General features: G+C 40.4%; 4 protein-coding genes across 4 annotated transcripts in view; 2 read left to right on the top strand and 2 right to left on the bottom strand.

The window, feature by feature from the left end:
- Positions 1–14,765, bottom strand: part of LOC134006258 (uncharacterized) — a 232,030-nt gene that overhangs the window by 59,663 nt on the left and 157,602 nt on the right. The gene's annotated exons all lie outside the window — the stretch shown is intronic.
- On the bottom strand, positions 2,552–3,958 carry LOC134006261 (Fc receptor-like protein 5). The gene is made up of 3 exons (XM_062445349.1): positions 3,928–3,958; positions 2,923–3,183; positions 2,552–2,844 (listed from the first exon to the last, which is right to left on the bottom strand). The coding sequence occupies exons 1-3, from the start codon at positions 3,956–3,958 to the stop codon at positions 2,552–2,554; spliced, it is 585 nt and encodes a 194-aa protein (XP_062301333.1).
- LOC134006153 (sodium channel subunit beta-3-like) lies at positions 6,221–8,560 on the top strand. The gene is made up of 3 exons (XM_062445245.1): positions 6,221–6,307; positions 6,891–7,247; positions 8,226–8,560. The coding sequence occupies exons 1-3, from the start codon at positions 6,256–6,258 to the stop codon at positions 8,426–8,428; spliced, it is 612 nt and encodes a 203-aa protein (XP_062301229.1). The 5' UTR covers positions 6,221–6,255; the 3' UTR covers positions 8,429–8,560.
- On the top strand, positions 12,897–14,583 carry LOC134006260 (high affinity immunoglobulin gamma Fc receptor I-like). The gene is made up of 5 exons (XM_062445348.1): positions 12,897–12,906; positions 13,103–13,363; positions 13,442–13,681; positions 13,757–13,939; positions 14,094–14,583. Exons 1-5 carry the CDS (start codon positions 12,897–12,899, stop codon positions 14,201–14,203), a joined length of 804 nt encoding a protein of 267 aa, XP_062301332.1. The 3' UTR covers positions 14,204–14,583.

Here is a 14,765-nt window from a genome sequence, read left to right as displayed (position 1 = left end):
ACAGAGAGAGAGAAATCATTTTGTCTGACTTTCGTCTCTTTTTTTTATTTTTTTTTTACTTTTTGTGTTTAGCTCTGTACAGTGTTTACTATTTCAAGTTAAGTCAGTTCCTATTAATATATGCCAGGCTCATTTGGAAAGAGAAAAAGTTAGAAACCACAGGAAGAGAGACAGAGGAGGGATCCCTCTTCCACAACAGACAGAAGACCTTTAAGTGAGGATAAACTCTCTGGAAAGACATTCTGGAGTAATCTGAAGCTTATTTTGGTTCATCAAGATCGGTGGTGAGTCAGTGTCCTTTGGTAAGAAGGTTCTGTATGTTTATGGCTTCAGAGACCAAGACACCGATTTATAGATACGATCACATGCTGATAATAAACAGAGTTATATTTTCTTATTTTGGTTTTGAGCTTCCTCGTGAAAACTAAAAGGTGTCTGCTGCCCCCTGCTGGACACTGAAACACAACACTTCACTTTGTTTTCTGTGTTGTGTTTGATTTTAATGTGACTTGGAAAATGTATATTTAACTATTTTAACAGTCTTTAATGATTAATCTCGTTCTCAGTTTACTGCAAAGTATAAACTACTTAGAGTCTTATTTCATCATCAACCAGAAAAAAAACAATTTACATTAAAAAGAGCAGCTGTACCTCTGCGGCTGTTTGGTCTGACAAGTATTTGTCCATAAATAACATCTGCTGAGTTCACTGCAGCTGGATCGCTCCCTGAAAAAGAAGAAAATATTATTATTATTATTATTATTGAAAGTACTGTAATTAAGGCAGTTTTTCTTCTTATATTTCATAAAACAACCAATGCACTCAGTTAATTTGGAGATAAACATATAAGGATGTAAGTTTAATATAAATATTCTTTATATTAAACAACAGCTCAGTTGGTTTGAGTAAAGTCCAACATTTAAAGTAAAGTGTTTAACAGCAAAATTTCATTAACTAAAAAGCATTAGACATTAACCCTCCTGTTGACCTCAAGTCAAGGAAGGAAGGGGGGAAGAGGGAAGGAAGGAAGGGAGGGAGGAAGGAAGGAAGGAAATAAGGAAGGGAGGGAGAAAGGAAGGAAGGAAGGAAATAAGGAAGGGAGGGAGAAAGGAAGGAAGGAAGGACAGAGGAAAGAAGGAAGGAAGGAAGGTACAGTAGGAGGGAGGGAGAAAGGAAAAGAGGAAGGGAGGAAGGAAGGAAAGGAGGACAGAGGAAAGAAGGAAGGGGAAGGAAGGACAGAAAGGAAGGAAGAAAGGGGGATGGAGGAAGGAAAGAAAGAGAGAGAGAAGGAGGGAGGGAGGGATGAAGGACAGACGGAAGGAAGGAAGGGAGGAAAGAAGGAACAGTCAAAACAGACGGGGTCAATTTGACCCGGGAGGACGACACGAAGGTTAAGGGTTGAATTCAATAAATGTGTACAAGTCTGTAAATGTTGAAGCTACACGTTAATGTATAAAACAGCCTCATGAAACTCTAACAGAGATATAAGAGCACCAACACATGACACCAGTAACACCAGTACCTATGCTCTGTGTGGTCGGCTGTCCGTGTGATATTTCACTGTATACGTCGTCATCTGTGATATCGTCTTCTCCAGATTCTGCTTCAGCAGCTGGAATGAACCAAAATGAGTAACACTAAAATGTATAAGAAACCATTTCATTTACATGCTGTTTACATTGTGTAATAAGCCAATCTGCTGGGTTCATACTGTTACAGAGTGACTACTGTCCTAGTTTGTCTTATTATGTTCAGTGTTTTGCACAATGAGACAAAAGAGAAATTAAATGTCATCGTATGGTCTAAAGTTCATTAATTAGAAATGTGAAAATTACTTTGAAGCACATCAATAGAAATGTAAATGTTGTCATAACTCAACACTTTACTTTAAGTCCCTTTATTTATCATTAGTAATCAGTATACATGCTATAATGTAATCAGAAGCAGATATGTGTATGATATATTCCCTCCTGTGGGTGCCTATAAGTGGTTACTGCTGTATAAACAGATAATGAATTACAATATAATACTAATACTTGTCATTATATCTGCTTATAACTACATTATAGTGAGTTATAAACCATACTAATAAGAGATACCCTTGTTTAAATTGTGCTAAAACACTACAGTGAGAAACTTAATCATGCTTTGTACAGTGTAGATGTCTGACCTGTAGGTTTCCTCTGGACACAGCGTCTAACCATTACCACCAGTAGAACCAGTAGAACCAGACCACAGACAGATGGAACAGACAGTAATACTGAGAGACCAGCAGCTGGAGGAGGCGGAGGAGGAGGAGGAGGAGGTTTCTCTACAACGAAACATCAAATAATCACCAAAATCATTTAAAACTAAAGGCAAAAGATGGAATATAAATAAATACATTCACTGTTTGCCTTTTGTGTTACAGCGTGAGTCCAACCTTCTAACAAGCAGTTCTGTTGGTGCCTGAAGAGGAATCATACTAACAGCCTGCTTACAACTGGGTTGAGGTAGAGTTCACACAATGAGGTCTGCTGAAACTTTAACTACCAGAGAGAATCTCACCTGGTCAGGTGAACATGTGGATGAAATAAGTGGTGAAATCAAAGGTAACTTCCTCACCTGTGACAGAGATCCAGCTGGATGGAGACTCTCCATGACTGCTGATGTTACACTTGTAGAGGCCTTCATCAGACTTGGAAACATGGTGGATGGTCATGTTACCTGCAGGCTCAGTCCTGATGAGGGAACCATCTTTATAGAAATCAGCTGGGAGGTTGGAGGTCTTTGTTTTACAGTGCAGAGTGACATCATCTCCCTCCATCACAGGCAGGACAGGACTCTGCAGGATCACTGATCCACCTCAACACAGAGACAAACTACAGCATTTCATCATTTACACTCAGCTTCATCAATACTAACTCCACAGTCTGATCTTACCAGTGACAGTGATGTTGATGCTGTTACTGGTTGCTCCCTCTCTGGACTCACACCAGTAAACTCCACTGTCCAGTGCAACAATCTCAATGATGATACAGGAGGAATCGGTTAATTCTCCCCAGTCATCACACTCCTTCCTGGTGTCTCTGGTTGTGTTCCTCCTCAGCTTCCATCCAGCAGAGCTGTCGTCCTCCTCACAGCTCAGAGAGACAAACTCTCCTTCAAACATCTGAGAGCTGCTGGGACTCACAGTCAGAGAGGCTGAGAGGAATTATTGATAGTTGTATTCAGAATAATGTAAAGGTAGAGGACCCCATCATAAAACCAAAAGTAAGAGCCAAATAAAGACAGTTTAATTTCAGTTGGATTGCATCAGTTACATCAGCAAGTGGACATTACATTGATCAGCAAGTTTCAAATCTGTCAGGGCAAGATGTGAGGTCAGAGTACAACTGTCATTGGACACGTTTACCAACCTTTGTTGTCTCTACAGCAGAGCAGTGACATCAGCACTAAGGAGAAATGAAGCTTAGTTTTAGATTTAACACACAACCAGAGCGGATCAAAGTCTCTGGAATCATTCTGCAGCTGGAAACTCTGCTTTAATGTAATAATGAAGCTGTAATGCTCAACCTGTTGTACTGAAGCAAGAAGCTGAGGCAACATGATTTCAGTGACATGTTGATATGAGGAAAGTATAATGTTCATATAATGTATTTTAGCATGCTGACAGTCACCAAGTAGCACTAAATACAAACTACATCTGAGGGTGATGGGAGTATAATGACTTCTGAAGGTATTAACAGCAAAGCTACACATTAAGTTACACAAAGTTGGACATTTCACAGAAATACATGTTGAGATATTTCAGTCTGAATCAAAGTGGTGGTCATTAGATGGATGTCATCTCATTACTGAACAGTACCACCACATGTATGTCACTATTACTTTTATCAAACACATGCTATGAACTGAATTATTGATATTTGGACAGTTTGTACTCACAGAGCAGCCACTGAAGAGATGTCTGTCCCATCGTACCTCTGGGTGGTATGAGTTCAAGACTTTCACAGCATTTGAAGCCACTTCCTTCCTTTGGGTGCCTTTAGGTGGGTTCCTTTGCTGAGTTAGTTTCTCTTCAGCAGTTTACAAGAAGAGGGGTCGCTTAGTGGAATTAACAACAGAGATAAAATGGCAAAGTTTGTCTGCTTCATTTGTTATGGTTTGAGTCCAATAATCCCTTTAGAAGGAAAGGGGGTGCATCACTACAAATGATTGCATCTCTCTAATATGACTGTGGTTGATTTGGTCTAGTTTTTTTGCATCAGGGACCATGTACAGAAAAAAGCATTAATCTCAAGAAAAAGGAGAAAACATGCTCTGCAGCAGAGTTAGCCGACAGCTAATTTCCATCTGCAGTCCATCATTTCGTCATTTCCTCTTCATTTCCTCTCAGCAGCAACGTGCATCTGTTCCAGAAATACGGCAGCTGGTAACCACACTGTGCTAAAATCCCCTAAGCTAACCGGATGGGCCAAAGTTGATGATAACAGAAGATAGTTGACCTTTTATCACTTTGATATTCTGATCAGTTCCAGGTACAACTGTCAAATGTTCAACTGTCATTTCTAAATAATGATTGTGTTTTCAGATCTGGGGAGTTACTTTAGTGATGACATCATAACCAATAGATATGAAGGCCTAAACTACAAGAATACAACTCAAGTTTTAATGAACCGTAAAGTGGATTTTGGGCATTATTGATAAAAGAAATAAGAAATGTTATATCAGTTTGCTATGCATGTCCATCAGTGTTGTAGAACTTGACTCTGTTTTGAGTCCTAATTTTCAGGATTCATGAGTCAACTTAGACTGGAGCACTGACTGCATTCAGACTCAGAAGTTGGAGACGAGGCCTCGGACTTGCTAAATGATAGAGGGGTTTTTGTGTTACAGTTAAAGTTATAGTTATAGTTGTGATAGTTATATTAATACTGTAACATTAGTCCATTTCGTGCAAGGTGAGGCCCGTGTGTTTCACATGTGGATTCATGTTCATGCTCTAATGTTAGTACTAGAGAGACACGCCAAATTGTACATCAACTTACCGCAGGATCACTCCTGTAACGGGGGTCTCAACTCCAGAGTATGACTATAGTGGGGTATGACAGGAGTCGAACAACAGGCTTTTGGCCCCACAGGAGGTCAATCTGACAGGACTCCGCCTCCAGGAGCCGATAGACACACAGATGGTAGTTTGTTAGTGTTTGTTGTTCCACCACAAGTCTCCAAAGCAGTTTCTTATTGTGAATGATCAACCGTGACTTCATTCAACGGAGGACTGAAGCTGCTGCTGCTTTACTTCTTCTCGACCACTTATATACAGCAGCAACGGCCACATTAACAAAAGTAAAGTCATTATATTAACCCATAAATGTCTTCATGGAAACAGATCTGAACACTCAATAAAATAAATAATATTCCTAACATATAAATCAGTCTTTCGTCTTGTGTTCCTCCTTCTGCTGCAGCTAGAAAAGTTCCATCAACAATGAAATATTTACTGAACATTTATGTGAAGTTCATTTTTAAATTAGGTCATTTTTGTCTTGATAAAGGAAATGAAAGCTTGTGCTGAGCAGTGATCAACCAACCAAGGTTTACATGGTGAGTCTCTGCTGCCATCTGGTGGTGTGATCAGACTAAGACACTTTTCTGGGAAGCAGCCTGATTTCCTGTAAAGAGGCAGAATTTAACCACTTGTGGTAACTGGTGTATTGAATTTTAATCATCTTTATCCATCCATCCATATTCATCGATTATCTATAGTTACTTATCAGCAGTGAAGGAAGTATTCAGATCCTCTATTTTAGTCAAATGACCTATACAGCAATGATTTTGATATTTATTTGTGAAGCTGATATCCTGAGAAAGTGTAAGTCAAACTGAAACTGTGTGAATCATGTGTTTGTGCTCAGGTTTGACTGATATGTGATGGTGTTACTTGCTGACTCATAAATACATACCATTGTTTTAATTTCACTTTAGTTTTGGATTATTTGCTTTGCAGCTCTCTCTTGACCTATTTTTCTGGAAATGTTTTGTTTTGTTTTTGACAAATTTGGAATGCAAACCAGGTAGAGTCAGCAAAACATCATAGTACTGGAGGGGTGAAACTGCAGGAACTGCAACTCCAGGCTCCAGTGCTTTCTCTGAAATCACATGACCTCAATCCCTCCCAGTATGATGACAGCCAGACAGGTTTAGTTTCACTTTAGAATTTCTGATCTGTTGAAAATGCAGCTTCTCTGTCCTCCAGCAGCAGCATCAGTTATGGACTCTCTCAAAGGTCTCGTGATGATGTCTCTGATTTGTGTGTCACAAGGTAAGAAATGCCTGTGTGTGTGCATGTGTGTGTTCAAGTGCATGTGTGTAAGCATGTGCATGTGTGTGTGCACGTGCATGTGTGTGAGCATGTGCATGTGCATGTGCAGGTGTGTGCATTTCTGTACATTAGACAGAACTGTAAGATACTAAACAATCATTTCAGGGATCCTTCATTGTGGCTTTCAGTTTGCATGTTTATCTGTAATGGATTTAATGTCCTGTTTTCTATCATAGTTCATAGATTACAGATTGTTTTGATTCTTATTATATTATATTCCTGTGTTTATTAAGCCATGAAGAAACTGAGCAGGCATCTCTCTAATCTGTGTGTATGCATGCGGGAGGGGCACACACACACACACACACACACACACACACACACACACACACACACACACACACACACACACACACACACACACACACACACACACACACACACACACACACACAAGCAGAAATAACCATTTTGAACTTCATCAAAATAAGCTACAAGGAGTTCTGACACTGGAGCTGTTTGAGCTTCAGTATATCACTGATGATTTATACATTTTCTCTGTATTTTGACTGTTTTTGTTCAGGTCAACAGCAAATGTCAGTGTCATTCGGAGATAATGTCACTCTGCAGTGTCAAAGTCTCAAACATGAACTCATCACAGTGTTAAAGTGGATCAGACCTGAACTGAAGTCAAGTGGTTACGTCTTCTTCTATCGAAACAAGCGATCATACAGAAGCTACCAGCATCCGTCTTTTGTGGACCGAGTGCAGCTGAAGGATCCAGAGATGAAGGACGGAGACGCGTCTGTCACTCTGCACAACGTCAACCTCAACGACACTGGAACATATGAGTGTCACGTTTCAGTGAGAAGCTCAGGACTTAGTAAGAGAGTCACATCTGAGGTTACTCACTTCATCAACCTCACAGTCACAGACTCAGGTGGGTTTGTAGAGGTGGAACGATGAGTATGAGGGCACAAAGAGGGGAAACTGAATTCATATGAAAAGATTTGGAGACCTTTCATATACTTTGGTGAATGTAGACAGCAGCAACTTTTCTGCAAACAGGTCGGGAAGGGTAAACACACGAGAGTTTAACCTTCGTGTCGTCCTCCCGGGTCAAATTGACCCCGTCTGTTTAAACTGTTCCTTCTTTCCTCCCTTCCTTCCTTCCATCTGTCCTTCCTTCCTCCTTCTCTCTTTCTTTCCTTCCTCTCTCTTTCCTCCCTTCCTTCTTTCCTTCCTCCATCCCCCTTCCTTCCTTCCTTCCTCCTTCTTTCCTTCCTTCCTTCCTCCCTCCTTCTCTTTCTTTCCTCCCGCCTACCTTCCTGCCGTCCTTCTTTCCTTCCTTCCCCTTTTACTTTCTCCCTCCCTCCCTCCTTCCTTCTTTCCTCCCTCCCTCCCTCCTTCTCTCTTTCTATCTCCCTCCACCTTCCTGCCTTCCTTCTTTCCTCCGTCCTTCCTTCCTTCCTTTCCTTTCCTTTCCTTCCTTCCTTCTTTCCTCCGTCCTTCCTTCCTTCCTTTCCTTTCCTTTCCTTTCCTTTCCTTTCCTTTCCTTTCCTTTCCTTTCCTTTCCTTTCCTTCCTTCCTTCCTTCCTTCATTCCTCCCTCCTTTCCTTCCTTCTTCCTCCCTTCCGTCCATTCTTTCCTCCCTCCTTTCCTTCCTTCGTCCTCCGTTCCTTCCTTGACTGGAGGACAACAGGAGGGTTAAGGGAAGGTTACATCCTACTGTTGATGTAGTGCACTTATTTCTATGTATTCAATATGAAAATAATAAACACACTATTCAAAAAAAGGGTGTAGAGAGGAAACTGAGGTGAGGTGCAGCTGATGCTTGATTGGTGAACCAGACATTTGCAGGTTTATGTTTTAAGTGAATGCAGAAAATGTGATGTTTTTCTTTTCTTTCTCTTTTCAGGTCAAACACGTGAAAGCAAGTCGGAGAATATTACCACAGAAAACACAGAAGGAAACATATATTATGCTAAAGATGTAATGGTCTCAAATCATAGTGGTTTTGTTGTTGTTGTTGCTGTTGCTGTTGTTGTTGCTGTTGGTGTTGTTGTTGTTGCTGCTGTTGCTGTTTTTCTGAAAAAATACCAGACATATAAGACAGGTTAAAGCTGGAGATGAAAAGCTGATCTGAAAGTTCTCACATCTGTTTAGTTTCAGAAGAGTACAAAACATGTTCACATGTAGATTCATTGTGTTCATGCTATGTATTGAGCTGTACTGAAATCTAATAAATAATTAAATATAATAAAAATCTGTTAACATACTTACTACTAAATATTTGAAGCTTATCCTACTTAAAGGAAATCAACAGCTTTGTCAAGTGGTGTGATAAAAAAAAAACCTCATTTTAAACCTAAATAAGACAAAAGAACGTATCATTGATTTTAGAAAGAAAAAGACACCAGTGACTCCTGCACTCATCAATGATGTGGCTGTTGAGGTTGTTCCCCTACTACAAGTATCGAAGTAGCTTCGGTCACTTGATATCAGCAGGTCACTTTTAAACGTGTTTTATCAAAGTATTTTAGCTAGTGTGCTTTTTTATGCTGTTGTCTGCTGGGGGTTGGTGTTGAAGTCAGAGGACAGAAATAGGATCAACAAGTTAATAAAAAAGGCAGGATCCATCGTTGGTTTGCCTCCTGACTCACTAGAGGAAACTCAGTAGCTTCCCGCACAGTAAGGAGCAGCCATTGTTTGGTGTTTTTAGTGAACTGAAGAACTCCTTTAGTGCCAGATTAGTGATGCCAAGGTGCTCTACGGAGAGATTTAGAAGGTCCTTAATACCTGGTGCAGTGAGGTTTTTTAATGAACATTGCTGTTGACTGCTGAGTGTTGTGGATTGTTTGATTGTTTGATTGTTTGATTGACGTTGATGTGGTGCTTTGCACTTAACTTGTACTGCCTGAGTCTGCATGTTTCCTTGATGTATGTTGGCTGTCTTGTGAGAAGGTGACATTCAATTTCCCCTCCAAGGGATTAATAAAGTACTTCAATTCAATTCAATTCAATTGTGCTCTGTGTGAAAGTTGACGTTTATTTCAGCTGTTGAACTTTGTATACCCGCACACAGGACATTAATAGGAATTGATACATGCACATGCAGGATGTGAAGTGGAAGACAACAGTATTTATGTTTAGTATCACCAGTAGACATGGATGGATTATCATGATCATAGGCCGTTGGACACAAACTCCCCACTGACCCTTACACATGCAAATACTCCACCCAGGTCAACCAGAGGACGCAGCGCTGCTAACAGTAACACCATCACCTTCCCCCTAGTTTTGGTTTAAATAATGGTTGTTAGTTGTATCTTTAGCTTCTTTTTTCTTTTTAAGTTCACGCTTTGTCGACCTGCTGAGCGAGTATTTCTCCATGTTGATGGTGAAATTAACATTTGACCTATAACCTACATCATTACATTACATTTATTTAAGCTAATTTACAATAAAAATCAAATCATTTCAAGGGTTCTTTGGGATTGAATCAGTGTATCATCGTATCAGACAGGAGGAAGAGACTTAGTGACACCAGAAACAGGCAATGTTAGCTGTCTGTGATAATAAACTTCCATACTTTGGTCACATGATGAGAGATGAGCAGACTTCAGCCACTGATGGAGACTCAGAGATACAGTTGAAATGACTGGAAAAAGCCTGAAGGTGGAGTCTAATCCATGTGACTTTTTACACAGTCTCCAGAACAGAAAGAAGTCTTGTTCCTCTCTAATAACAGAAGTAAAAATAATATCGGGGTCACATCCTCCTCCAGCTCAGTGTGAAACTGAGAGGAGCAAAAGCATTGTAGAGTGCTTTTCTTTAACTGTAACTTTGGTTTGTAGGACAACCCTCATTATTTCAATCTGAACATGCTCTGACTCTGCTCTAAAACTAATAATTTCCTTCACTATCAAAGTCTGAACTTCGCAATACAAATTTGTGCAAGCGTGTTATGGCTCCAACAAAAGAGCTTTCTGAGGATGTTCGAAGAAGAGTTGTTGATGCTCACCAGGCTGGAAAAGCTCACAAAACCATCTCTAAAGAGTTTGTCAACTGCCAGGCAGATTGTTACCCTCAGTAATGGTCAAATAACAAAGATTACACCAAGAACAGGTGTGTAATTGTCTGGAAGGTCACACCCTACGCCAACATCTGGGAAACTAAAGGCCTAGCAGTGGCTACAGTCAACATTCATGAATCAAACATCAGGTGAAAATTGAACATCAACAGTGTACATGGCAAAATTGCAAAGAGAAAGCCACAACTTCCTTAAAAGAACATCTACAGTTTGCTCAAGACCAGGAGCTTAAGCCAGAAGGCAACAGGAAAAATGTTCTGTAGATGTGTGAGATGAAAATTAAACCTTTTGTTTTGAATGAGAAGTGTTTTGTTCGTTGGCAAACAAACACTGCATTCAAATATAAAATCCTCATTTAATTTGTGAAACATGGTGGTAGTATCATGGTTGGGTCTGCTTTGCTGCGTCTGGACCAGAACAGCACGTAGTCATCGATGGAGCTTTGAGTTCTGAGTTCTGAGTTGTAGCAGCAAATTCTTCAGGATCCGTCTGTGAACTGATGCTCAATAGAAAATGGGTCATGATGAAACAAGACAATGACCATAAAAACACAAGGCAATCAACCAGAGAATGGTTAGAGCAGAAGAAAGTTAATGTTTTGATATTGCCGAGCCAAAGTCCTGTCCTTAATCCTAGAAACTAGAACTAGAAACTGTGGAAAGACCTGAAGCAAGCAGTTCATGCAGGAAGCCCACCGCCAAGCCAATGTGCAGTGCTGATAAACAGTTACTGGAAATGTTTAGTTGAAGTTGTTGATGCAACGGGGGACCACACCTGTTCCTGAAAGCGAGAGTTCACATACTTTTGCCCCACTTCAGTCAGAGCTGGTGTGCTGAGCTGCAGTTCCTCTGATGTCCACTAGATGCTACTGTGATCCAACTGACTGTATTACAGTGAACAGAAAAACACAACAAACAGAGTCAGTAAAGAGGTTAGACTCATCTCTGAAATGAAACAAACACACGATTGAAGCATTTTATGTGGAGAGATTACTTTGGCTATGACTGTTAAAGAACTGCTAATAACTAAAAACACAAACGTGTCAGCTGGGGGCAAATGGAGAGTAAAGACAAACATCTGTAAATGGCTTCAGTCTCTACATAAACATTAGGAAATAACTTTGGATTTCAGGCCGTTTTTTTGGTTTCTTCCAGATGTCATTTAGTGTTTTCTAAACTTTTTCCCCTCACAGCTTCACTGACTGTGAGTTCCAGCAGCTCAGCCCAGCAGTAACATGTTAAATAATAATAATAATGTGATACACTGTTAGAAACACAGGTTCAGTCAGCAGCTGACACAAACTGCTGCAGTGATCTCTCAACAGGGTTAAATACACAAACAACCTCAGCATGATGCAGTGATGAGGATCAGAGCTTCTCTGACCCCTGCAGGACAGTTTTGTTATTACAGCCGTAAAGAAAAGGAAGGAGAGAATAAACAAATGTCCTCAGGAGAGTTTATCCAACGTTGAAGACATTAAACGGTCTCAATAAATATATCTTAAATAACTTCATCACAGGTTGAAAATGTCTTAATATAAGTCTGTAAGATGCTATAATAACATGAGTGTGATCAAAAGACTCACTAACACACACTAGTTACTGACCACTTTCTCCATTTAATGTGAAATATTTAACCAACATGTTGGCCCAGAAACCATCATCCAAATGATCCTCTACGATCAGACTGATCATCATCATCATCATCATCATCATCATCATCATCATCATCACACATCACCATTGCTCATGTCTCTGAACACTTGCAACACCTTTCATGCAAACTGCAGGAGCCCAAACCACACGCTGCTGCACTGACCCACACAGAGGAAATGGTGGTTTTCACTGCTCTGACTGAACAGTTCAAAGTGTTTGAAGTCACATGAGTGAGAGGAACAATGAGACAAACATCTCTTACCTGCCTGCTCCGTGAGTACAATCTGTCCAAACTTCAATAAGTTCATGTTTAACACGTCTGCTAATAACAGCTGGAAAGGTTCATAGCTTCAAACATCTTAAAAACATCTGGATCAATAAGACTTTATTGAGTAAGATGTAACTGACATTACTGATGGATGAAATTCATTGCGTTCATAAAATATTCATCACTTTTACTAATGCAACCTTAAAGAACAGGAAGTGACATCACTAAGGGAAAACTGCATGTTAAACAGTTAACGTGAATTTTGATGTTTGATTTGATGTGTTTTTGCTGCTCTGTGTTTGTTCTGTGCTTCCTGGTATTTTCCCTCCTCGGGTCTTATTCTCTGTTCTGACTGTAGGTCACACTAACTCCTGTTGTAGAGATTTATAAGCACTGAACATGTTCTTAAACTTTATACAGTTGACAGATATTAATAGTTAGAAAATCACAATAAACTGAGTGTTTTGTGTGAACTCTTCTAAGTAAAGAGTTGTTCTGTGTGGTTGCATTAAAACCTCAAACCAACCTGAGTTTCATTTCCCTTCAGTTCTGAGCTCACCGCTGTGCTGCACAATGAACCAAGGTTAGTACATTTCTTTTATTAGTCTGAAAGTCACTGACTCTGTCCGAGAGACCCTGAGAGGAAAGTTAGAGCTGAACACAGAGCTGGAAGTCTGACAGGAGAGATTTAAGAGTTTAGAGACTGATGATAATGATCTGCTGTATTGTTTATGCAACAGGTTATCATTAGTAATGACTTTAATCTGATGTCCTCTCAGCCTTTCTGACTGTGAGTCCCAGCAGATCTCAGATGTTTGAAGAAGAGTTTGTCTCTCTGAGCTGTGAGGATGACGACAGCTCTGCTGGATGGAAGCTGAGGAGGAACACAACCAGAGAAACCAGGAAGGAGTGTGACAAGTGGGGAAGATCAACTGGTTCCTCCTGTAACATCACTGACATCACCCCACTGGACAGTGGAGTTTACTGGTGTGAGTCCAGAGAGGGAGCAACCAGTAACAGCATCAACATCACTGTCACTGGTAAGATCAGACTGTGGAGTTAGTATTGATGAAGCTGAGTGTAAATGATGAAATGCTGTAGTTTGTCTCTGTGTTGAGGTGGATCAGTGATCCTGCAGAGTCCTGTCCTCCCTGTGATGGAGGGAGATGATGTCACTCTGCACTGTAAAACAAAGACCTCCAACCTCCCAGCTGGTTTCTATAAAGATGGCTCCCTCATCAGGACCGAGCCTGCAGGTCACATGACCATCCACCATGTTTCCAAGTCTCATGAAGGCCTCTACAAGTGTCACATCAGCAGTCATGGAGAGTCTCCATCCAGCTGGATCTCTGTCACAGGTGAGGAAGTTACCTTTGATTTCACCACTTATTTCATCCACATGATTACCTGACCAGGTGAGATTCTCTCTGCAGGTAAACCTACAACCACAGCCCCGCCCCCTGCACGTGAAGCCACGCCCACTTATCACGATACCACGCCCCATGTCTCAGCTCCTCCCCAGCTTGTGTTCAGACTGGTCTGCCATCTAGTGGTGTTCTGTCCGTACTTCATCTCCACTCTCCTCATGGTGTCTGTATATCGACACAGACCCAAAGGTAACACTCTGAATCATTCACTCACCTTACAAACACTCAGCAACTATCAATCAATCAATCAATCAATCAATCAATCAATCAATCAATCAATCAATCAATCAATCAATCAATCAATCAATCAATCAATCAATTTCTTTCTGACCTGCTCTGGCAGGAAATTACCCACCTGTCTCCATGGTGATGACCCAGCCCACCCAGGCTGAGCAGGGATTGGATGATGACTATGACATCATCCCCTCCGTCACCACAGAGCATCACTTCTGAACTGAACCAAAGAGTCGTCGTTCTGAAGCTTCGAGTCATGAAAGAAAATCATCAGAGGAGCTGAAACGCTTCCTGAAGAACTCCTCATGTTCTAGTTTGACTTGTACATGAACTGTGTTGAAGTTAGAAATAGTTTATATTTCTGCTGCTGTGTGTCTCTGTTTAAAGCTTCAGATCTACTAAAGAAAATGTCTTTATTTTCTGCCATGATGTTATAAACTTCTTTTCTTAAATCTAGTGAAATAATGTGCAGAGCAGCTTCACATCTATTAATGTATCTCTCTACTGTTTGTCTTGTTGTTCATTTTATGACTTCAAGTTTAATTATTGATGTAACACCAGTGTACAACCATTTCTGCAGAATTAAAAAGTGTGTGATGATTCACAGTGCTGAGTAGTCTTTGAAACACCAAAGTAAGAATTGGAATCTGATTCAAACAGATGGAAAATGTCTCTTCTATCACCTCACTCTCACACTTCTGTAATGTCTTATTTAACAATATTGTTATTTCCTGTATATATTTATATTAGGGCTGTCAGCGTAGGGCCGAGCATAACACGT

Source organism: Scomber scombrus, chromosome 23 (assembly GCF_963691925.1).
Source record: "Scomber scombrus chromosome 23, fScoSco1.1, whole genome shotgun sequence".
Lineage (NCBI taxonomy): Eukaryota > Metazoa > Chordata > Actinopteri > Scombriformes > Scombridae > Scomber > Scomber scombrus.
Note: the sequence above shows the minus strand (reverse complement) of the source record. Positions and strands in the feature narration are given on the sequence as shown.

What these genes read in the sequence shown, in the direction of transcription:
- LOC134006261 (XM_062445349.1), bottom strand. Translation starts at nt 3,958, where the DNA reads ATGGGACAGACATCTCTTCAGTGGCTGCTCT. An exon ending in ATCTCTTCAGTGGCTGCTCT is followed by an intron (nt 3,184 to 3,927) that starts GTGAGTACAAAC and finishes AATTCCTCTCAG; the next exon opens with CCTCTCTGACTGTGAGTCCC. An exon ending in CATCAACATCACTGTCACTG is followed by an intron (nt 2,845 to 2,922) that starts GTAAGATCAGAC and finishes CTCTGTGTTGAG; the next exon opens with GTGGATCAGTGATCCTGCAG.
- LOC134006153 (XM_062445245.1), top strand. Translation starts at nt 6,256, where the DNA reads ATGGACTCTCTCAAAGGTCTCGTGATGATGTCTCTGATTTGTGTGTCA. An exon ending in TCTGATTTGTGTGTCACAAG is followed by an intron (nt 6,308 to 6,890) that starts GTAAGAAATGCC and finishes GTTTTTGTTCAG; the next exon opens with GTCAACAGCAAATGTCAGTG. An exon ending in CCTCACAGTCACAGACTCAG is followed by an intron (nt 7,248 to 8,225) that starts GTGGGTTTGTAG and finishes TTCTCTTTTCAG; the next exon opens with GTCAAACACGTGAAAGCAAG.
- LOC134006260 (XM_062445348.1), top strand. An exon ending in CATCAACATCACTGTCACTG is followed by an intron (nt 13,364 to 13,441) that starts GTAAGATCAGAC and finishes CTCTGTGTTGAG; the next exon opens with GTGGATCAGTGATCCTGCAG. An exon ending in CAGCTGGATCTCTGTCACAG is followed by an intron (nt 13,682 to 13,756) that starts GTGAGGAAGTTA and finishes TTCTCTCTGCAG; the next exon opens with GTAAACCTACAACCACAGCC.